General features: G+C 38.3%; 1 protein-coding gene across 2 annotated transcripts; it reads right to left on the bottom strand.

Moving 5' to 3' along the window:
• Positions 1 to 3: 3 nt before the first annotated feature.
• Positions 4 to 23,320, bottom strand: hsd17b12b (hydroxysteroid (17-beta) dehydrogenase 12b). 2 transcript variants are annotated; one of them, XM_030414910.1, is made up of 11 exons: positions 22,968 to 23,320; positions 14,971 to 15,017; positions 13,560 to 13,635; positions 12,744 to 12,851; positions 12,366 to 12,430; positions 11,040 to 11,084; positions 10,289 to 10,323; positions 8,569 to 8,650; positions 7,838 to 7,903; positions 6,339 to 6,498; positions 4 to 3,214 (listed from the first exon to the last, which is right to left on the bottom strand). In XM_030414910.1, exons 1-11 carry the CDS (start codon positions 23,143 to 23,145, stop codon positions 2,997 to 2,999), a joined length of 1,080 nt encoding a protein of 359 aa, XP_030270770.1. In that variant the 5' UTR covers positions 23,146 to 23,320; the 3' UTR covers positions 4 to 2,996. The 2 variants fall into 2 exon arrangements, with proteins under 2 accessions (XP_030270770.1, XP_030270771.1); XM_030414911.1 differs by having other exon boundaries at positions 6,349 to 6,498; positions 22,968 to 23,318.

The following is a 23,320-nucleotide window of genomic DNA, read 5'->3' as shown; positions in this document are numbered from 1 at the left end:
AACAAATGTTAGAAAATCAGCTTTATATATGAAAGTCAAGATCTTTGTCAGCAATATGGACATCAAAAGCAATCATGTAAATAATATTATAGCAACTTGACAAGGTGACAGCAGTGCCTTGCAGAAAGTCACTCTACGACAAAGCATGTTTACTTTGAAAATATAGATAAAATATGCAAAACAGCTCTTCGTTGCCAGCATTTCATAGCTCTCAGAAGCGCTCCGGCACAGTTTGTTCGTGTCCTGCTGTGCAGACTCATCCTTTGCCTTATACGGTGTCCACCGGTGGTAACAGCTTTACCAAAGTGTCACCACCAACAGAGGCTGTACATCAGCACAGTCTTCATCCGTGATACTGTTGACTATCTGTTGGTCCCCCAGAGTGGTTGCAGCGAAGCCAAATAGGTCAAACACGTCACAGTCATGCTAGAAGTTCCTTTGGAGGAGCTCATCTGGTGCTCCTCCTCAGGCTCTCCACGGTCTGCAAGAAAGACCGCTGGGCTTGGTCCTCCTCCAGGGTGGAGCAGTCCTCCTCCTCCTCCTCGATGATGCCACACTGTACGCAGCGGAGGCGGGGCTCGCGTTGTCCGGCCCTGCAGACACACGCTGTGGCCAGAGACTGGGGGAACTCCTCCATCACCAAAGGCAGCAGATGGGCGGGGAGCGTGTCCATGCTGGTCGCCATGGTGAACGGTGGCCCAAATGTGATGAGGACGAGCTGGAGAGGATGAAGCTCTAGATAACAACTGCTGTGCGATAGAAATTCTGGCGTATCTGATCTGCAGTCAACAAATTTGGGTACGGATGTGAAAAAAGAAAAAATTGCCAAAAATGAGACAATACTCAATCAGTGAGAGAGCTGTTTAATATTCAGTCCTGAGGGCTCTGCTTGATGAGAGTTGATTCAAGAGATCCTGTTTTGCTCTTTTTCCAATCTGCTCTTCGCTCTGAAACTCTGCTGTGAAATCACAGAGTGTGTGTGTATGTAAGTCTGAGCAAACCGTGGACTCCGAGCACCAGTCAGCTCCTCTTTATATACATCTCTGCAACCCACTCAACTCTTCCTTTGGGCATCCCTCCACACACAGAGCTCCTCTCCCCACCTACATTGTCAGCGATGACACATTTCCGCAGCTTCCATACCAGTGCACCGGAATAATCTCCCAGAAACTGTTGGCATGGGAACCGGACGGTGATGTTTGGGAGGGAAGAGGCAGAGCGTGAAAAAGCAACACTTCAGTATGAACTGTGAAAATGATGAATAATGGTACAACAACTCGTGCAAGTTATATGAGCTGATTGACAGGCTGTGAAAGGACGCAACATCATATATGGGTATATAGGTCGGGTTTATTACACGGAGGGGTTTTTACAGAGGATGTATGGGTTTGATCGTATCTCAGAAATGCCACTTAGCAGCTCTCATGAATTATTTTGTCACATTAGGGGGACAAATAAGACATTCAAACTGAAACCGCTCCTTTATCAGGCCTTTCCATGAATTTTACACTAAAATGCATCCTCATCATTCCCGTAATCTTAAAGCCATGCGAGCCAAAACAAAAGGTGAGCAAATGTCAAAAAGAGACAAATGACTGGATGATTTTTTTTATTTGAATTTATTGATGACTGAAAGGACAAATGCAGTGTTTTTTTTGCTATAGCCAGTCCTAAGGGTATCCAGGTGGTCTGGGATGCTCTGCTTTCATCACAAACACTGCAATTCCTCTTGAGAAAAGCCTTAAAAATGAACTTGATTCCCGGCTGCTGCTGCAGCTTCATCTAAACAGTTATTATGAGTGAAACCAGGTAAATTAATACAGTTTAACTTAGAGGATATCTGAACCACGACAAGTTAATGAGAGACTAATGACAAACCCTTCAAACATACATGTAGTTTTCAAAAGTAATAGTATGGAAAAATGTGTCCGAGATTTTACACTATTTCACTGGTTTGTGAAATGTATATTTGGTTTCCTTTAACATTTAATAACTCCAACAGCACAGGTGTAAACATGAGATCAATGTAGACGTGACACACTTACTGTTGCACACACAAACAGAACCGCCCACTCATTATACCGCAGTGAAATTTATCTTGACAGGGTTTTCTTGAGTTGTGGAATAGAAACTGTAACATCATAATGATGAATCTGAGTTCAGTTGTATCAGAGTATGTAGCAAACAATCAAATCATCTTTAATGATTTTGAGTATGTGCTAATGAAGAGAGGTGTTACATCTGAGTGCTTTGAAACTTCTCATATGTAATGATAAAAAAAAAATGAACGGAAAGCCATTATCACAAAAAAACTCCTTTTAAATCTTGATAACATGTTGTTTAAGTGCTCTAGAAAATGTTAGTAGCAAGTAAGTACCACCGCCAGTGTAACACTAAATAGCTTTACGCCCCACATCGCTTAAATCTGGTCCACAAACTCAAAAGGAGGCTCAAACCTCACAAACATCCAAATGATTTATGTCCTTCCCTTAAAAGATAAGTTCACCAAAAATGTACATTAAATTACATTAACAAACTTTTTCGAACTGAAGTCTTCACTTTAGCAGCTAAGCTAAAAGTATTGGTGTGCACATGAGCTCAACTACGCATCAAGTTTGTAAATAACGTCTTTTCAAATCAGTTTGGCATCTTGGGGCTTTCTGAGGCTGATTTTGTGTCCACATGGGGTCGAGCAGATAATGCCTGAATTTTCCTTTTCGGGTGAACTTATCCTTTAACATGTAGGCTTACGTTAATTAATTGTGGGTGATGTTTTGCAGAAAGATGGATAGTTCTGGGAATTGTTTTTTAGTTTCCATGTTAGTGTTCCACTCATTAAAGCCGATCACTCGATGGAGAGCAACACCTTGTTCAGTGCGTACACACGACTGTTTGGACTGAGTACATGTACAACAAGTGTGGCGAGATACTGCCTCACATCATCTATGACTGGGAGTATCAGAGGGAGGAAAAACCGAGATGTTGCCCAGAATCTGTCATGTTTTCTCTTCTTGGTCCATGGTGATGATAGCTGGACGAGCGATTAACACAGCTGGTCCTCTCTGTCTGTCGCTGCCGCTCCCAGCCGCTGCAGTCGCCGATCTATCTATCCCTGCTTCTGCTTCTTGAGGTAGCGAGCGCGCTGGGACAAACTCATCCCCATCACGTAGCTGTCGCGGATCTTGGCAGGGAGCAGCGCTGTAGTCACCCAGCCCTACAGAGGGAAATTACATGGTCAGCTGGTGGCATTTACAAATAACAGATTAGCATTCATTATTAATTTTCCAACCCACAGGAGCAACAACTGTCACAAGCAAGTTTGTGCAAAGAGAATTAGCAGACGTTGTGACGTTTTAAGTCCAGTGCTCTTCTAACATTTTGCCACACAAACGGCCATTTTGCTTAAGGTCTCGTCGGTAGCCGCACTTCAGCAAAGTTAACTTTCACTCCCCGATGTTATCAAAAGGTCCGAAGACAACACCTTTGTTCTTTTAGTTGTTATCTTGCTGGACAGATTCACCAAATTTGCAACTCATGTTTAAATATAATGAATTACTAAGCAGTTCAAAATGAAGCAATACAGTCTGCTCTACTTAAACAATCTCAGATAAAAGCCACGTAGATGAAACAGATGAAGAACCCCCTGCTGTTTGCAATCCTTTTAAAGTGAGACGTTTTATGAAGCATCATATTTGTTTCTTTCATGGACTATTACAACATTAGCAGTTAAACACCAATGTATTTCCTCTTAATTGTATAGTTTTCTTTTCTAATGCAAATTAACCTCAAATCAGAATTATGATGTTTTCTAAACTGATATACGATTCAATCCACTATATCCAAATATAGAACATGCCAAGACAGTGATGAAACACTTAAAAAGGGGCACACTGACTGTGGTTAGAAACAATCCATAAACTGCTATAGAGAAATGTTGATGGAGGTTTGTTGGATCAAACCCATCAAGTTAAACGTGATGAAGGCGTTCATTCTCATTACTTCAGGAAATGTTTATTATACCTGCTTGGTCAATTCAATTTTCATAGAAGACCAACTGACGACATGGAATTTCAAGATGACTCTTTGTTATCCTTTCCTTTCTCGGAAATTCTGAACCACTGAATTTAAGCCTGTATTGTTTAAGAGTGCAGCGATTGAGTCCTAGAATCTGCACATTAGCCTGTGTTTTTACACTTCCGGTTCCCTTGTCTCAAAGTCAGCTGTGTTTCTGAACAGTTTTTAGGTTTGATGCAGAAGGTTTACTGACATTTTAGGTCTCAAACAAAACATGAAAATCTCTCAAATACCCCACTTGAGAATTTTAAAGCGTTTTAAGGTGTCTTTAAAACAGTGGACGCCAACAAGCGGCTAAATGATACTACAGAAGTTGTACAACATTAAAAGTCATGGAGCTGACGAATTATCTCGTCATTAGTTTGTCTTTACAGGGAGGATTGTTGCAAACTATTCAAACTCTACAAATCTACTTTACAAATTGGAGATTGATCATTTTATAGTCAAGTGTGTGTAGTATAAGAAGCTTATTGGCGGTGACAGTGAGGTCATGCAATGGTGATAATTAGCTTTCTACCTCTGCAGATCATATTCACACTTATAAAAAAAAAAAAAATATCATAAAGAAGGTGTTCATCTCTGAAGATTATATTGTGCAAAAAAACATGCAAGTATCATAAACTTGTGTTGCAATGTGTCAATAATCCAAAATCCAAATGAAGAATTCAACAGGCTTTCTGTCAAGGGTGATGCTAACTTCCATGTTAGCCCCAAAAAATATGTCATCCCTGCTGCTTACTATTTTAGGTCATTTCCCATGGCTTCTTAATTGTGCAATCAACCAATATACAAACACATGAACTGAAGCAAAGAAGACAGAACATCTACATATAATGTTGCAGACTGCAGCTTTACAGCAGTCTCGATTAGCTCCTGGTGAATTGGGGATTATAACTGGGAGATGGGAGGAGCTGCACAGCACAATTGAAGGGAGAGGGATTATCAGATAATCAGAGCACACACACTCCTTGTCTGCAGCTTGTGGTTTAGCGAAAACATATGAGCTGATGACAGGAAAGATCTGTGCTGCATTTACGGTATCTGCACAAAAACTGTTGACGGCACAGGATCAACAAAGGCTGTGTCTCTGCTGAGTATGATTTATTTAACACCTGTACCCTATAATGGATGGTGTTGTTATTTATATGCATATCAATAAACATGATCATTGATATTCAGGTCACGTAGTTCAACAGCATCCGACACAACATGGAGGAGCAGGAGGGAGAAAATGTTGTTCCCTGTAACCCGCGCTAAAAATGAAGACAATAAATTTGTGCTTCCGTTTAATTTCTGATGCTCGATTCTCCACGGAGTAATTACAGTGTTAGGATGCAGACAATACAGCAAGGTAGTGGAGCATCCAACTGCATTATTTTAGGGAATGTTTACATTTTGACAGTTGCTTTAGCAACTGTTTACACAATATTAATATTAAGAGATGAGCAGGTAGGAAGCTCTTTTTCATCATGTGAATTTGCCACCTGATGAGGTTTCGGTCCTGTAGCCATTAGAGACCTTGACTGCCTGTAACACAACTGAGCGTTTCAAATTTCTTCTACAAAGATTGTAGTTTTGTTCGAGTGGTATTACTCCAGCTGAGTTTCCTCTATCTATCGAACACTGAAGGTACATTTCAATTGTTCGGGCTGATTATAGAAATGGCCCACAATATGCGGAGGCAGCTTCGGTTGCAGTGTGATTCTAAGTTCCAACTGGCAGGAGCACTTTCAACAGATCTTGAGTCATTCTGAGTGGTCAGCAAAGTGAACACTTCGATGACAAAACAGTGAAGGTGTACATAACAGGCAGGCATTGTTCGCTACAGCCAGACATTAAACAAAAAGCCCGAACAGTTACAGATGTAATGATGTATTGTGTGAATGAACAGTATTTTTGGTTACATAAATTCTGCCCTTCAGCAGCCTGAAATGTGTTCACCTTATTATACAAAGAAACTGTTTGACAGTTCATGCAGAAAATAGAAATGTGGTTCCATTCAAGCTACTTTATATATATATATATATATATATATATATATATATATATATATATATATATATATATATATATATATATATATATATATATATATATATATATATATATATATATATATATATATATATATATATATTTAGAGACATCAACAGCTGCTTTTCAAAATTAGCTAATCAAATGAAATCAAACCAGAATAAGTGAAGATTTGGAAATGTATTTACAGCAGACAGTAGACTCTGTTCTTTGCTAATTGTGTTACATACCGAGACTTACCAAAATGGCGTGAGGCAAGTAGCCATTGGTCTGGGTCTGCAGCCCCACGGTGTTGAGCTCTGCTGAAACGTAGCGCTCTGGACTGGGCTTGTCCAGAGTAGCGCGTCGGATTTTACTCAGCTTGGTTGCAACGAAAAATGGAAGAACACTCTGGTGAAACAAGGAAACACATTGGTTACAGAGAAGAAAATGTCTCTTGGTTAAGTATCAACACAGTTTCCCATGTTTTTGTAAGTAACTAAAGGAGACAGAAACTGGATGTTACACCATGTAAGAGGTAAAAAAATATTCTGGTTCTGTTCTGTCTCACTGCTTCTCTGATGTCTGCCTTACCTCTTGCTCCTTTCTCAATATTTTCACATCAAACTCTGTAAATGAAGGGTTTATATCAACAAGATAAGTCTAGACATTGGGAAGACTGACCAGGATGCCTTTGTTAAGTTTTATTTTGTTTGGTCAAGTATGAGTGAATGCTTTTTAAGGACAACAAAATGGCTGTTTCTGCGAATGGAGTCTGGTGTCTTTGGTGTATGGCTGTTTCTGGTTAAACAAAAACGATGTCATTTTTCAACAAAAAGGTCCATCGCTGTAGTGATCCTTTCCATAACATCGCCAGACACTGAGGCCTTGTCCACACCAATACAGTTATTGTTCTGTACATTTGGGCCTCTCATCCACAAGCGAACAGTGTTTTAGGTAATTAAAATATTAAAACCCCTTCTACAGTGCTTTCTTTAAAAACAGTTTCTGTGTACATGCAAAATGGAGCGTTTGGGGAAACGATGATGCCACACCTCAATTTGTTCCACCCTGTTGTCTGTCCAGACAAATTAAGCACCTTTTTGCTTTCAATATTTCCATAGCACCTCAGGTGGCATGCCAGTTAAGTGTTACATTTAAAGGTTTGGAAATATATGTAAAAAAAGAACTATATATAAATTAATGATTAGCTACTACTTCTTCTGTTTTTAAGTCACTACCTTCGAGGGGGAAAAAGTTTACTGCATATGCTCAGAATATTCTTCTGTAATATTTAATGTATTGTTGACTTTATCGCCACCTACTGGCCCGGCGTGCTTGTTTCTTTGCGATCTCATGTGTATGGAAAATATTCCGTAAAATGAAGGTCGTGTGTACAGGATCTTTTTACTAGTAGATGGAGGAAGACAAGGCCTAAGAATAGCAACATGAGCTTGTCAGTGACAGAAACTAGCACTTGTAGTAGATGTTCTTTCACGGTGTGCGGTTGCCTGCAGGGATTACGTTGTAGTCTGTTTGGAGCTGCCGGCTGCAGCAGTCTCACTCAATACTGGGCAAATTTCAAAGATTGTTGTCCCTGTATCTTACTTACGGTCAAGGTTGAAATATACCAGTTTACCAAAAATACCCTTTAAGCTTTAAACTGCAATTTAACTACAGTTATGAACTACCAAACACATCAAAACAGTGTTTGCTTTAGAAGTGGAACGAAGGTCAGTTCATGATTTACCTGGATGATGATGCCTTTGCTCTTGTATTCAGCTTGAAGTCCTCGTGAAAAGAAGTCGACAAATGCCTAGTCAAGATAAAAACAGGTAATTAAATCCCAAACTTTCTAGTAAGAAAAAGAAAAAGAGAAATGGATGTACAGTCCATGAACAATGTACCTTCACAATGTTAATTATGACAAATTAAGTCAAGCACTAAACTGAGATTCACCCTAGATGGATTGTAGATGCACTTTTAAACTTGCATTTCAGAAACCAGAGTTTTAGAAGATAAACATGACCTAGTACAAAGCAGCAAATTAATCAGCTGAAACTGTGAGCAGCAGGCTGTTTTTAAACTAACAAACACACATGAGACGGTTATAAAACATTATGATGCCACATGCTCCTATAAACATTTTTAATTGGTACACTACCTCGGGACCTGAGTTAGTCAGCGACTTATTTATAAGCAACAATTAAAACAGCGAATATAAAAAAAGACGATCCCTCCTTTTATCCCTACATCCAAATAAATGTTAAACTAACAGCTATCAGTTGATAGGTTTTGCCTCAATATATGCTGGTGGATTAGACAGAATAATTAATAATTTATCTATAACAAAGATGGATTTGTCCCCATGGACCGCATTATATGGCAAGATGTAAACCATTTATGATGCTGGGATGCATCTATTGATAGCACTTCAGTTAACAACTGAAGAAAAGGTCATAAAGCATGTATTGCAATTACCTTGGAGGCAGAGTAGACGGTGAGGAGAGGAACAGGGTACATCCCACTGGCAGAGGAGATGTTGAGAATGGCCCCCTTTTTCCTGGAAACAGAAAGATATGAGCAAATGCTATTTTACACTGAAAAGAAAGAAACACTTCAGCCTGAGATCAATCCCAGAGAGGAGCAAGAACATGGTAATATGTGTGCTTGCAGGTTGAACCAAAACCTCTCTTGTCGCACATCAAAGAAGAGATTGTAGATATTGATAAGATCAAAGATACAGTAACATCAATACAAACATGTTTACAATCTAAGGATATATGTATCTTGTTCCAGCCGGAGGTGGGATCATACAACACTTTATCCAAACTGTAGGTTAATGATGTTTTAAAGGGAAAAAAATCTGTTTGTATGTGCATACAATTACATTTTCCAAAAATTAATAATCCTGCCCCTCCATTAACAGTATTAGCTTTTGCAAAAAAATATCTAAATGTCATACATGACATGAAATTTGTGTGCACACATATTTCAAAGTAGAGAAGTGGTACAATGTGAAATGCAATTTGCTTGTTTTAGGCTTTGCTTGTCTTTATGTTATTTTACAAAACTAGTCACTTCCTATGCTATCACTGATGCTTTATGTGCTGCTCTATCTGGCAATATGCTTAAGGCTAGAGCTGAGATATATATCAATATCATAACAATTGCTTATTGTTGTTGTTTGATATGAGATTATTCACCGATCAGCCAAAACATGAACATAAGTGATGTGAATAACACTGATCATCTCGTTACAATGCAAGTGCACCCCATCATGGCTATGCCACTCACTCAAAACTGTGGCCTCCCAAGCAGGACGATGCGCCCTGACATACCACAAAAACTGCGAAGGAACAAATTTAGGAACACAACAAAGTGTTGTCTAGGCTTCAAATTCCCCAGATCCCAATCCGATCGAGCATCTGTGGGATGTATTGGAATAATATCCAACCCCCACATACAGAGATGCAGAGCATCCACTACAAACATCCCAGTGCCAGACATCACCAAAGGACTAACGACCATGCCTTGACAGGTCAGAGATGTTAAGGCTGCACAAGGGGAACCTGCACAATATCACATGGGTGGTTTTAATGTTATAGCCGATCGGTATATATCATCTCAGATTTGGTTATCATGTTTTTTTTTAATATATTTGTTCCTTTGTTTAAAGGCTGCATTACAGTAAAGTGATATAAATTAATGAATTTACAAGACTGTTCTACTTGCTCTTATACTTGCCTTTACACAGCTTAGTCATGATATCCTAATAACTAATGATTATTTATCAGAAATCTCAAACTGTTATAATTTTGTTAGAGTACTAAAAGACCACCCTACAATATTGTCCCTATATTGATAGCAGGGCTATTCTGTTAAAAAATTTCAAGATGTGAGATTTTGTCGGCCATTCCTATATTCATTAAGTGTTTCTGAGGACCCATCTACCCCCATTTTTAAGCCAATGTCGCAATATTCTTCTTTTTTTTTTTTCAAAAATATATGTAAATAAAATAATGACGTTAAAATAATGTTAAAAATGATGATAAAACATCTAAATGAGTGTAAATAAAGGAATAATTTGACATTTTGGGAAATATGATTTTTTTATGACCTTACAACATGTTATTACATTGTCACTTTACCAATTACCATTATCAATTAATGTCATCCTGCTACAGCCAGACAAACTTACCTCTCCAACATCCCAGGTAAAACAAGACGTGTCATCTGGGGGGAAAAAAAAAAAAACACGATACAAAGGGACAGAGAGTGAGAGAGTGACAAGTGTGAGAAACCAAGTAAAACTAACAAGAAAGGCTCTCAATGTGTGTGGGCTGTGAACAAGTGTGTGGAGGTGTGCATCCGCATTTGTAAATGTGTGTGTGTGTGTGGGTTGTGTGTGAAGAGGTGATTGGGGAGAGAAGACAAAGAGAGAGAGGAAATGATAATGATAGCAGAGGGAGCAGTTTAAAGAAATATTGAATGAAATAAATTAAGTGCTAACAGAGTGGGTGGACTTTAGCTGTGGCTCTGGGAACTACCGAACATGGAGAAGAGGGACGGAAGTGACTTACTACGCTTTATGTCTCCGTGTTGTGTTTGTGTGCGGGGGTGGGTGCGTGTGTGGGGGATGTCTTTATTGGTCTGTGGGAATACCTGACGGAGGATCTCAAACTATATCAGTATTTGACTGTACTTGGACAAACTTAATAACTCAAAGGCATCCCACATCTCTCAGTGAGACATACAACAAAAATGTCAGAGTCAATGTCCTTGTTGTGCAGACTGAGACAAAGGTGCCTCTACTCAACATCAACTTGAAGAGGGAATACTTACGTTAGTACTGCGATTTGTTTTCTCTTTGACGTTAAAAATAAAGCATTTTTTGTTGATCACAGCCGAAAAGCCTCAATTTCATCAATTATTCAAGAACTGACACTCACCTGGCAAACTGATGTAATGTTGATGTTGACCATGGTGTCGATGAACTGAAACAAGAAGAACAGGAGCATGACTACGACTTGATTATCATGTGTTTGTGCATTTACTTATACGTTATAATCATACTGAAATTGAGATAAATTTAAGGATAAGTTCACCCAAATTTGAAAATTCAGTCATCAGCTATTCACCATCATACTGATAGAGAGTCAAGTGAATTTTTGTAGACTGCAAAAAAATTCTGGACAAACATAAAATTAAATGCAGCTTGTCTAATGAAATCCAGGTCTAGAAGCACTGCTATCCCAAACTGGTTTGAAAAGACGGTATTTTCACCCCTTTTAAAGTCAAAATTCAGCTCTAGCTGCTGAGTGTATAGCTATAGTGCTCATCCTGTCTGAAGAAGATGCAGCAGCTGGACCGGACGTCCAGGATGCAAATAACATCTTTTCAAATCGGTTTGGTATCTCAGGGATGTGGAGTCTTGAATTAAGCCAAACAAGCTTGATGGAGCCATTTTATTCATCTATTTGTTTTTTGCCTGTTTTTCTTATTTTTTATTCTTTACATTTTAAAACAAGTCCCCATCTACTTCAGTTGTTTATGAGAATGCTGCAACACTGTTTTGCTGTGAAGCTCCAGAACAGAAATGTTTTGTTGGATATGAAACTTCCCCAAACTTTCCATTGACATGCGGGTGACATTAGGACAGAATTTTCATTTTCGGTTGAAGTTACACTTAAAAAGGACATTATAGTTGCTAATATGGGAAATACAACTCTAATTCTACTACAAATTAAAAGTTTCACTCCCAAGCCATCCAAGTTACCATAAACTAAATTATTGAGTTGGACCGTCAACTGTATGACTCCTACTTACGAGTGCTACTGTCACTTGTTCATTGTCCGTTTGTTTTACTTTTTAGCCGTCTTTAAGCGAAAATTAGTCAGGCTAGCTTTTTGGGAACCAGATAGTATGATTAGCATGTTACCATTTACTAATTTATTTCACAGTTACAGTAAAAGTGCAATGTTTGATCAGGTCTCACTCATCTGGCCACCTTTGTGCAGTTTAATTTATATGAAGCTCAATTATAAACCACAACTATCGATGCAGCGAACCAAACAGGATGCAGTTTTTTTAGTGGAGATACACGTCTGATCTGAATATGAGACAAACTATATGTAAAGGGATTTGCTATTACTACCACTTTTATTCCTCATTATCTTGTAAAATATGTTACAAACACTTGGTCTGTTAAATGCCTGTGTGAAAAAATCATTTTCTACATTCATGGCAATTAAAACAATAATAAACCTTTAACTCACAGTGTCGAGGTTGGGGACGTTGAGGAAGAACTCAGGGTAAGAGTAGGATATTCCAACATTGTTCACTGTCAACAAGAGAAAAATAACAGCACTGTGACATTCAAAATGCTACAAAATGTTGACAAACTGATGGATGAAAAGAACATTTTTCTAATATGCACTTCAGAGTGTTATTCATCTTTTCAATCTTAGGAGGGCAGCAAAGGGCTGAAAAAGCCTGGATAAATTAACCTTTATGATTATACATTTATCATAGTGGATTATGCAGCATTCCTCATCTCTGCAGGCCAAGATTCTGATTGAATTTACCATCTTATCTGACTGACTAATTGAATTTTATTAAAACTGAGGTGGCCTAAGCACCTGCTGCAATCTTACCCAAAACTCCAATCTCCAGTCCTTTAAGTCCATCTTCAATCTTCGAGTAGATATCTACAGCACTGAAGTCTGCTGCAATCGTCTTGGTCTCCACACCACATTTGCTTGCTGAGGGCACAAATATGCATACACATTCAGATTTTGCATTTATTTATGAGACACAATCGAAGACAGCAGAAACCACTTGTGTAAAGTTCATGAAAACAGTCACTTGGAAAGTGAAGAGCAGAGCAGAGAAAAAAAATAATTAAACCCTGAAATAATCCTTCATCATCAATGAGGCTATCCCTCCCTTAAGAGAAAGCTTTCATTTAATTGGACAGATTCACTTTCAGCCCCGGCAGGAGGCTTTACAGCCTCATAACCATAAGAGTTCTGCCGAATCTCCACTCAATAAAGGATCACTTGTGAAAAACACGCAATTCAATGCAATACAATTTGGTCGTTTGTCATGTCGTCCTGTTGGACCATCACACAGTGCAATATGAATGCAACATTTCACAATTGGGATAAATGAGGCCATATAACTACATGGATCATTAGGATTGAACTCCAGGCCAGCAGCTGTCATATTTAACACTATATTAGTTTTGTGCCTTTGGACCACAGGTCCTGCTGATTTCCCTCGACTCTAAAATGTGGAATTAGTTCACCTGATGGCTTAAATGGAGAATATTGAGCTACATTCTGTATTTCAAAGTGATATCTGTTTACAAAAAGTGTCACTCTCCATCAGTTGTCTATGTTGTTTGCATTTACATAGGGTTATTTTTTTTTTATCTTTAAAAAGATTTTAAAAATATGCACGCAACTCACATATCGCCTTGGATACGTCATCCAGCCTCTCCTGAGAGCGACTGATCAGCACGATGGAAAAGCCTCTGCGGGCAAGCTGCAAACACAGAAAAAAAACAGGTCAGCAAAGGCAAATCACTTCAACACATATTGTATCTAGGCAGCAAGTCATGACGTAAATATAGCAGGTGTAGTATTTTAGTAGAGTCAGTTTGAAGATAACAGGGTGGAAGTGGTCTTAAACAGAGGTGTCTGTGCTTGAACAAAAAGTTTTGTACCTGTAATGTTGGTATTGTCAGCTTGAACATTTACCAGTAATTTCAGTTCAGAACCAATAGTAAATACAAATCACTGTTTGGAGTTACATTTTGTTTTTTATTAAAAAGGTTTTTGCTTCTGCATGTATACTTGGCTTCACCTGTTGAAATCAGAACCATGCACGCGAGTCTCCATGAGCACATACGTTTGGTAGGTTTACTGCATGGTAATATTTAGAGAGAGGCTGGATTTCAAGCTTCTAACCAACCATTGTCTTTGGAATCACAACCAACAACAAAATGGGCTAGGCAAACCTGTCAATGACCTAAGAAGTCAGTTTGTGCTCAGGAAAGCTTCCAGCTAACCCAGCCTCCAAATGGGATAAGTGATGCGGCAAAACACTGTAAATCAGAAGTTCACATTTCCGAGTAAGTATTCCAGAGTTACAATGTAACTGCATCCCAGTACATCTGCTTGGGACAACATGGACGCTCACAGCAAACAGATGTTTGTATGGTCTCTGAACTTCTCAAGCAACTACAACAGCTGATCACAGATTAACAGATTAACACACTTGAAAAAAGACAATGAGGTGTAGACTCGTGCCAAATGCTCACAAAAACCTCTATCAAGCACAAACTGAGTGGAAATGAAAGCGGCACTGTGCATTTCACAACACAAACACTACACACAACTGATGAAAAGTTAATTGTTCAAGTCAACAAGACTTTAAAACAAGATATTTAAACTAGGTCGTTTTATTAAACATTAAAATCTAAATGTATCTAACAATTGTTGCTAAGATGTTGCTATGAGGTTAGCCTAGTTCGGCATTGTTAGGTGGCCTTCTAAATGGTTATTTCAAAATAAAATAAAAGCAAGCTTGAAAAAGAAAAACACAGAAGCCCTGATATTCTGAATGAAGAAGAAAAATATGGCACAAAATGACCTGAATATAAGAGATAACAAATACAAACCATAAAGGTTCTAGCAAAACCAATATATAACATGAACAACACTATTTTATGGCTCACTCTTGTAAATTACTTCACATTGAAGAAATTATCCACAATAGGCAGAGAGAAATTCCACTCATCTCCCGCCACCTCTTTTCCCTGTGGCGTGTTTTTTAAGGTTAGAAGTCCGAAAAGGTCCGGAGTCCAAGGAATCTTACCTCCTCTGCATAAGCTTTCCCGATCCCGTCTGTGGCTCCTGTCACAACTGAACGAGAAAAAGGGACAGAAAAAGACTGAATTAGCAGGTTAAAGAATATACTGTTCTAAATCGAATATGAAAACACAGGATTTATCAAGGCAAGATGTGCTTCTCCATATTCTCATCTACTGTATTCCCACAGTTTCCTTCCATGAGCATAAAACTGGGGCTCAAAGGGCTGGTTCATTAAAACTAAGAAAATGAAGTTACTCTGTCTTTGAATATTTTCCTTAACAATGAAATACCTTGAACCAAAATGAGACAAAAGTATGTGGGGCTACATAGCTGCAGCCTGGACATTTACACTATGTCATAAAGGGGTTACCACACAATTAATGTCTGTCAGTATTTAGCCTTGAACTTGTGTCCTTTGGCACAGTTTCAACAGATTTTCCTGCTGTGTGTTAGCTTAGTGTCAGACCATGCCTTCACAATCTGAGCTCACTTTAGTCTGAAATGTTAGTTACGCTGCTTAAAATAAATATTTCCACAGAAGAAAATGTTTTAAAATTTGAGGCGAGAGATGTTTTGTCTGTCTTGCTGTTGACTGATAAGCAAATATTTGTTGTCTTTATCTTCCTTTTTGGAAGATCAAGATTATAACATAAGAGCATTGGAAACTAAGCAGTGCTAGTCACTATAGATAAACAGATGAAGAGCGCCACCTCCAGGAACTTCATCACCACAGAAATCTGATGATAAATATGTCAGTGAAGGACTGTTTGACTGACAACTGATTCCTGGGAAGTGCAGTGCAGAACTACCAAGGATGGCCAAGCACAAAAAGCTTTAGCAAAATAAAAAATAAATTGACTTCCAAGGGTAAAGGGCTGAATGTCAGTGTAGACAGATGTACTGCAGGACTGGGTACATGGAGAGCAGCCGAGGTGAATAAGGAGGACAAGGAGAGGGAGAGGGAAAGTTAGGACCTCTCTGTCATCAGTGGCAGTCGAGCGAACGGATGCCCTGGAACTGCCTGGCACAAACAGCAGCAGCAGCAGCAGGGGCCTATTTTTAGCTCTTCCCATCTTTCAGAAGGAACTATTCATCACACCTCTGGCTAAATATAACAATGAGTGGATGGGGAGCGGGATGGAGAGTCAGGGCGTTACAATGTGTCCCTACGTCCCTCCGAGAAGCTTAAAGATCAACTACTTATCTTTGTGTAAACCTGAGGATAGTTTTTCATCTTAAATTCTTAGTTTTTGTGTAATATTTCTTTTCTTGTTATGCTAGTTTATTCCTTTTTGTTTTGCATTGCGGTGTAGACCTACTTGTCAGAGTGAAGTGTACTTAAGACGGGGAATATTGGCGGGTTGGTTAGGTCACACGACATCAGTCTGGCTGGGTTGAACTGAGCAGGACAGCCTCTCATGGGTCCGTTAGACTCAGGGCTTTTAGACTCCTAAAGTCATTAAATACTATGTTCAAAACAAAGGCCATTACCTGAGACCATCTCGAGTCTAACCGAGAGATTAAAACACTTTTTGGTCTATTTTGGTTATTTGTGGGCTGCCAGTGGTCTCTGGGTCATTTAGGGTCTTATGGTTTTACACCAAACCTTCCCCTTGTGTGCTTTTGTTTGCATGATATTCTATACTAGATATGAAAAGATGTATGAAATATGAATTATCACTTTGGGGAAATACACATACCCAACACAGAACGCGAAAAAGAAAAAACCAACATGGCACCTTTGGCAACATTGAACCTTGCATGACTTTGGCAACGTCCATCGCAGATTGATCAATAAATACACAAGCCTTCTTGGATCATATTGATTGTTTTAGTCTCAGAACCTGGCACATCATTTCATTTTTTAAAAAGCTGCATCGATTAGTTGATTAATTGATTTGTCAACTGCGTGGACATTAATCGCCCACTCATATATACAATCGATGAATCATTTTAAAAGCAAAAATGTCAGACATTTGCTGGTTTCAGCTTCTTGAATGGAAGAATGTACTGCTTTTTGTCACAAATCCTAACAAATGAAGAGTCTTTAAGGTTTGGACTGTTAATTGGAAAAAAAAAAGCTCTGGGGAAAAGATGAGCATTGTTTATTCTTTTTTTGACATTTTACACACTAAATAAATGATTATGAAAATAATGGCAATGGCAAATGAATAAATGTTGAAAACAATCATTGGTTGTAGCCTTGGTTTATAGGATTATCAAATGCCACAATAAGGCACAGCAGTTTATAACACAAATCAGGATTTTCCAACTCTGGAAAGTTATCAGTGGCCTCTCTGAAATGAATGAGGGGACTGTGTCTTTATTTCTTCATGCAGTGGTCATGATGATGTGATTACGGCCATATGAGACAAAGAACTGTCTGGTGTCATAGTCTCACTAAACTTGTGCTGCACCAATGCACCTTTTTATCTCCCAAGACCTCAACTCTGGGTATCATCTCAATAAAGAGTACCAATTTGATGCCATCACAATAGGTCATACAGTGTGAGGCAAGGGATTGCCGCGAATCAGAATCAGCATTGATACTTATCTGGCATATCAGCTTAGAGCGTCTATAATCAGATCAATTTTGTTTTTACTGCATACAAGGTTTTTCATTTGAGAAATTTTAGGATTTAACAGACACATATATATCATAATTAAGTCATATTGCTGAGCACTACAGTCCTGATTCTTACAGCTTTCATGAAATGTTTTTTTTTTGATGTGCTGATGCCACAAAGTCTAATATAAATATCCCTGCAGAGGCAATAAAGTTTATTTTTAGCAAATGTATTTTCTCTATTGACAATACTATTTACTCCCTTTACTCATCTGTCTATCTGCCCTTTGCTGTACCCATCTCCCCTTTGTGTGATCTTCCTGAGTACAGATGATGCTGAGGTGCCAAACATCCTCTAGGGCTGCAGCAGAGCCAAACAGAAGGGAGTGGGGGAGGAAAGAGGAGAGAAAATGACAAACACGAACATGGGGGATCCTGGGGCCAACTAAAAATAGCACAGGGAAGAGGAGGGGAGAGTGATGAAGAGTCTGCAGGCACAATGATGAGGGAAACATAGGCCGGGTTATTTTTAGACGTTTTAAGAATGAAATGTTTTGCAGTCGGAACAGAAAAAAAAAAAAGCTTTTACAGCTGAGTGCATGTTCCCTTCAGTCAAATAAAACAAGGGCTATTTTAGGACCTGCTGTCTTCTACAAAAGTAGGTCGGACTAGGCTAGGTGTTCTGATGATAGCGCTACTATCTGTCCCCATTCGTGTGCTCAGTTTGATAGTCATTTTATTTTTGAATGTAACTGAAGGACTGCAAGGAATTCACCTTTTTTACATCTTCTCCACTTGAAGACTTATTGAGGATTTGCCCAGCGTATCCCATTTTTTAAAATATTTGTGACACGCCAAAGTCCTGCCCTACTTCCAGACTCCTCCTCTGTTTTTGCTAAGGGAGTAACAGCACATATATTTGTCAGAAAGTATTTCATGAAGAAATAATTGGTAGCGGACATGTTTAATTAATTCCACCAATAACTGCAATCTATGTGTGGGCATGTGTGGAACATAAATGTTTTGGTCTGTTAGCAAAACTGTACTAGAAGGGTTAGCCCACACAGGTTATCCTTTGTAAGAAGTGATCTAAAGCTAAACTTCAAGCCCTAACAGTAGACTGATCAAGTAACTGGGATGTAGTGTGAAATCTTCAGTCGGCTAAACAATTGACAGAAAAATAGTCAGCAGTTATTTTGATATATCTATCATCTCAAATTCTCTGGTACCAGGTACTGAATGTGATAGCTTGCAGCTTCTCTGTGTTTCATATCATAAAAGACTGAATGTTAAACAAGACATTTAAAAAGGTGTCACAGGGCTCCACATTACATTTTTAAGAGGTGCACCATCACACAGCCACAGTTTTGGTGGTCGCAGTAAAACATTTCCATTTGACTTCCTGCTAACTACATTTCAGGCGCATGAGTGCAACCAAAGAAAATGCGTAGTCGCATTTGACTGATTTCTGGGTGCATGTGTGACCAAAATAGTCACACCCTGGAGCCCTGTGCCACTTTGACTTCTGTAAAATCATACTCGGCCTTTCCACCATTTTCTGTAATTTTACCCTACATAATGATTTGTCACAACAGAGAAAAAAATTCTAATTAGCTGCAGCACTAACTTTATACTAAACACTACAAGAAGGATCAAACTAATAAAAGTTACTTACTACAAAATCTGAAACAACATCATTGACTATGTTTGTAACAAATTAAACTTCTGAGACATGTATGATTACGATTACGTGGACATGCAGCAGTGCCCAAACTCTGTTAGATAAATGCTATTTTGGGTCACCAACAGGCGTGTTTTTATTAAGTGATCACGTTTATAATATACATTATTTAAATGGAGGAACATAGTGTCAAATTCTTCCAAATTATGCATTTGTTTGTGTGCAGCTATGATATTAAATGTAAAAAAAAAACACATCATAACTAGGAGAGCTTTGTATTTTGTGTAATATATATATATATATATATATATATATATATATATATATATATATATATATATATATATATATATATATATATATATATATATATATATATATATATATATATATATATATATATATATATATATATATATATATATATATATGCATTGTTTATGTGTAAATAGTTTAAAATGAATTGAAAATTTACAGACAGCATGTGAACTGACAGGATTGTGAGGAATTAACACGTAGCTATTACTTTCTTTTTAGATAAATATTCATGTGTCTCCTGAACTATAATGAAATGTATAACCAGCTGCCTTTTTATTAAAATATAACAAGGCAGCTATATTATGAACAATCGAAGCATTGTCTTAGTAAGATACCGCTACAATGGTTCACTGTAATACTGCCACACACTCAGTCTTTCTCTCACTCACTCTCACTCTCTCTCAAACACACGCACAGAAATAGTGAGCTCTGGGTACCAGTGAACCAGAATCCTGAGGATCATGCGTCTCATTCATGAATGGCTCTGGTCCCCTTACATAATCAGGCCATCCTCTCAATCAAGTTCACTTCACTGAGGCAAAGTTTGTGAATGAAAGTAGCAGCCGAGGCCAACGGGCTCCATCGCCTCATTGGATATTCTGAATCACTTTGCATGTGTAATCCAAAAATAAAAAAACCCATCTGACGCGGTTTTTATTTTTAGCTGCAAACAGAAAGATCAAAGGCAACTTCAGCTCACGTCCTCAAAACATCCGAGTCTCTCAAGCAGCCTGATGTGACCAGGAACGCACAGGTTCAGAATGACTTTGACAAAGATTCTGACAATGCCAAGGAGCCAAGTGTCCAGATTAAAAGGTAAATACAGACATGCAATCTTTTGATTGGGAAATATGAAATGAAAATTTATGAAGAAATGTACTTCAAAACAAACAAAAAAGTTTTGTTTTTCACCTTGGGATTTCAACTGACCATTTAGGCTGCAACTGATTTGCAAAAAAAAAAAAAAAAAAAAAAAGTTAGGAATGCACAACACTCTTGCCATGATAAATTATAAAGAAAAAAAGGAAGTCCAACATTTAAGAGGCTGGAGCCAACAAATATTTGCCATCTTGTGTTTGAAATGATTTATTGTTAATCAAAAGTAGTTTACAATAAATGTTCATTCTCTTGAGTTATTGCAGCAGCTCTACTGACCATGTAGGACATGACGGAATAGAAGTGTACCTGAAAATACTTTGAATTTGTCCTATTTCTTTCCAAGCTTCTGTCTTTTCAATCTCTTTTGCAATGCTGAAAGAATGATAATTAATCATACGGGAACAGCTTTTTTTTTTTTTTTGTATTATGGTTTGAACCTTGAACACCAGACTTGCCAACATTATAGCAATCCCAGCAAGAGTCTGTTTAAAGGTCCAAGGTTCAGTCAGTGAGCAGTGAGCAGCTTGGACAGATGGACAGTATTCAGTCTGATTTGATAATCCCCTCGAGCTGTAATCCAATCACAAGATTTACTGCAATTTACACCTGATTACAAAAGGCTGATCACTCCCTGCCTGTCCCTTATTTCATATGAAAAATCTATCACAGACCGATGCTGTAGTCTGCTGTTGCTGGAAGAAAGTACGCCAGAATCATATCAGAAGAGTTCACAATCATCAGTGTGAGCCATGAAACAGTCAGGGTAGGACTTATTATGCAAGACAGCTGTGACACAGAGGTACTGCACAGAGTGTTCATCAAGTTCAGATCAAGATGCAAAGATGGCATGGTTAAAGTGGCCAATTTACCGGCAGGCCCACCTGTACAAACTAATGCAATCCAACACAACAATTCTGCCAAGAATCCTACCTGCGTGAAGTTTCTAAAGTTCAGTCTTAGTTTAATTTACACAAATTGAAATTTTCGTTCAATTTGTTTATTTCTGAGAAGGGCTGCAGCAATTTATCGATTGCTCAATTAGCCATCAACTATCTAAAATATTTCTGACCATACTGATTATTGATTAATCAGTATCTTTTGAAGAACAAAAAGTTAAAGTTCTCAGATTCCTGCCTTTAAAAAGTGGATTTATTTGTTTTTGGTTTTGCTTTTGGTTTCTTCACTCCTCTGTGACATCAAACTGAATATGTTTGAGTTGTGGACAAAACAAGACATTCGAGGATGTCATCTTGGGCTTTGGAAAACAACATATTTGACATTTTCATAATTTTTTGACTTTACAAATGACTTTTACAGGAGCTGTTAATCGTGAAAATAATCAGCATATTATTCAACAATGAAAATAATCCTAATACACATATTATAGGCACAAAGTGTTTCCTAAACACAGTTCCTTAGGCAAGCTGGCTCAGAGTTTGCAGGCCTTCATTGCTCAACGTCCTGTTATCTGTAGTCGATAATCTAAAACAGCTAAGCAAGGTTTGTTGGCACATCTAAGACCATAGAATGTAAACATTTTATTCAATACTACATTTATAAGCCATTTAATAAAATGCTGTTTGCTGTTGATAAAAATAATCAGACATTAAACTGAAATATCATTCGCAAATTCAATAAGAAACTAGTGTTAAAGCTGAGCAGCTGCAAAGATCAGTCAATTAATTGATTAGTTTTGACTAGCCTATATTGTTAAATCGATGATGATTTAATTGATATCATATATATTTTCATGCAAAAAAAGATAAATATTTGTTGCTTCCAACTTCTTAAATCTAATCTCCTTTGTGTCATTGATGATTGAAAATAAAGAGCATTTTAGTTTTGGACTGTTGGTTGAAAGAAGCCATGATTTTTGGCTTTTGGGCTTCACCATTTCTTTTTTCATTTTAAAGACCAAACGATGAATCGAGGTGCGGCAATAATCAGCAGACTGATCGATGATTAAAATAAACATTAGTTGCAGCTACAAAACAATGATGCTGGATGTGGCCAGACATGCATCAGATTATAACTTTCAGCTGAGGTCACTGAACTGTGCTTCATGTTAAGTTACTTGAATGCAAAACGTGACAATGAAAACTTCTGTTGGCTCTTCATCCATCTATCTCTATCTTAATGAAAATTCTTGTCAGTTCATAAACCTTTCTGTTATTTTTTATCCAACTTTTCAGTAGCTTGTTTCCATGTTTAAAGAAAGGATGACTGATAAATACAACCACGATGGAGAACATGTTTCCTCAGCTTCACAAGTACTAAAGAAACCTCATGTTCAGATTAAAGCTGATGCTACAATAACAACATTCCTGTATGACTGCACTGATGTAATTTACATAGCTAAGAAGACAACGTTTTCCTTCAATAACAATTTTGCCCCTTTTAGTCCTGTGTGCTTTGGAATATCTCTTATCTTTAATGTAATTAATACAAAAAAAAGGCTACTATCTCTTTCCTTAAACGCTGTTTAAATGTTTTAACTGACTGACACTAAGATCTAAACTTAACCTGAGTCAGTGAGGTTACTGTCCCAGTCTCTCACCTGCCCATTTCCCCAGTTTGGTGGGAGAGACGAGCCGCCCGTTGCCCAGCACCCACACCTTGATCCCGGACAGCAGCCGGTAGACGGAGCACACAGACAGCCAGGCCGCGGTCAGAGCACCGAGCCAGAACAGCGGCGCCTCCAGGGCCCGCAACACTACTTCTCCGCTGGACGACATACCGGCAACACACTCCGTTCTGTCTGTTTTATCTCTTAGTACTAACGCCTCGACTTATAACCTGTGTTGTAATGCGCTGAGAGGCGCTCAAAGTGCAAATGCATGCGTCGAAAAGGATTCAAGAAGCGACTTCCGCGTTAGACACTTCCGCATCAGCGCTTGGCTGTCTGTGATT

Source organism: Sparus aurata, chromosome 4 (genome assembly GCF_900880675.1).
Source record: "Sparus aurata chromosome 4, fSpaAur1.1, whole genome shotgun sequence".
NCBI classification, from domain to species: domain Eukaryota; kingdom Metazoa; phylum Chordata; class Actinopteri; order Spariformes; family Sparidae; genus Sparus; species Sparus aurata.
The sequence above is the reverse complement of the archived record's forward strand: the minus strand, read 5'-3'. Positions and strand labels throughout refer to the sequence as shown.

Bases quoted from the DNA above. Each gene is read 5' to 3' on its own strand.
- hsd17b12b (XM_030414910.1), bottom strand. From the start codon at position 23,145: ATGTCGTCCAGCGGAGAAGTAGTGTTGCGGGCCCTGGAGGCGCCGCTG. The intron at 12,852-13,559 runs GTGAGTTGCGTG...TTGTGCCCTCAG, and splicing joins TGACGTATCCAAGGCGATAT to CAAGCAAATGTGGTGTGGAG. The intron at 11,085-12,365 runs GTGAGTTAAAGG...TTCTTGTTTCAG, and splicing joins ACGTCCCCAACCTCGACACT to TTCATCGACACCATGGTCAA.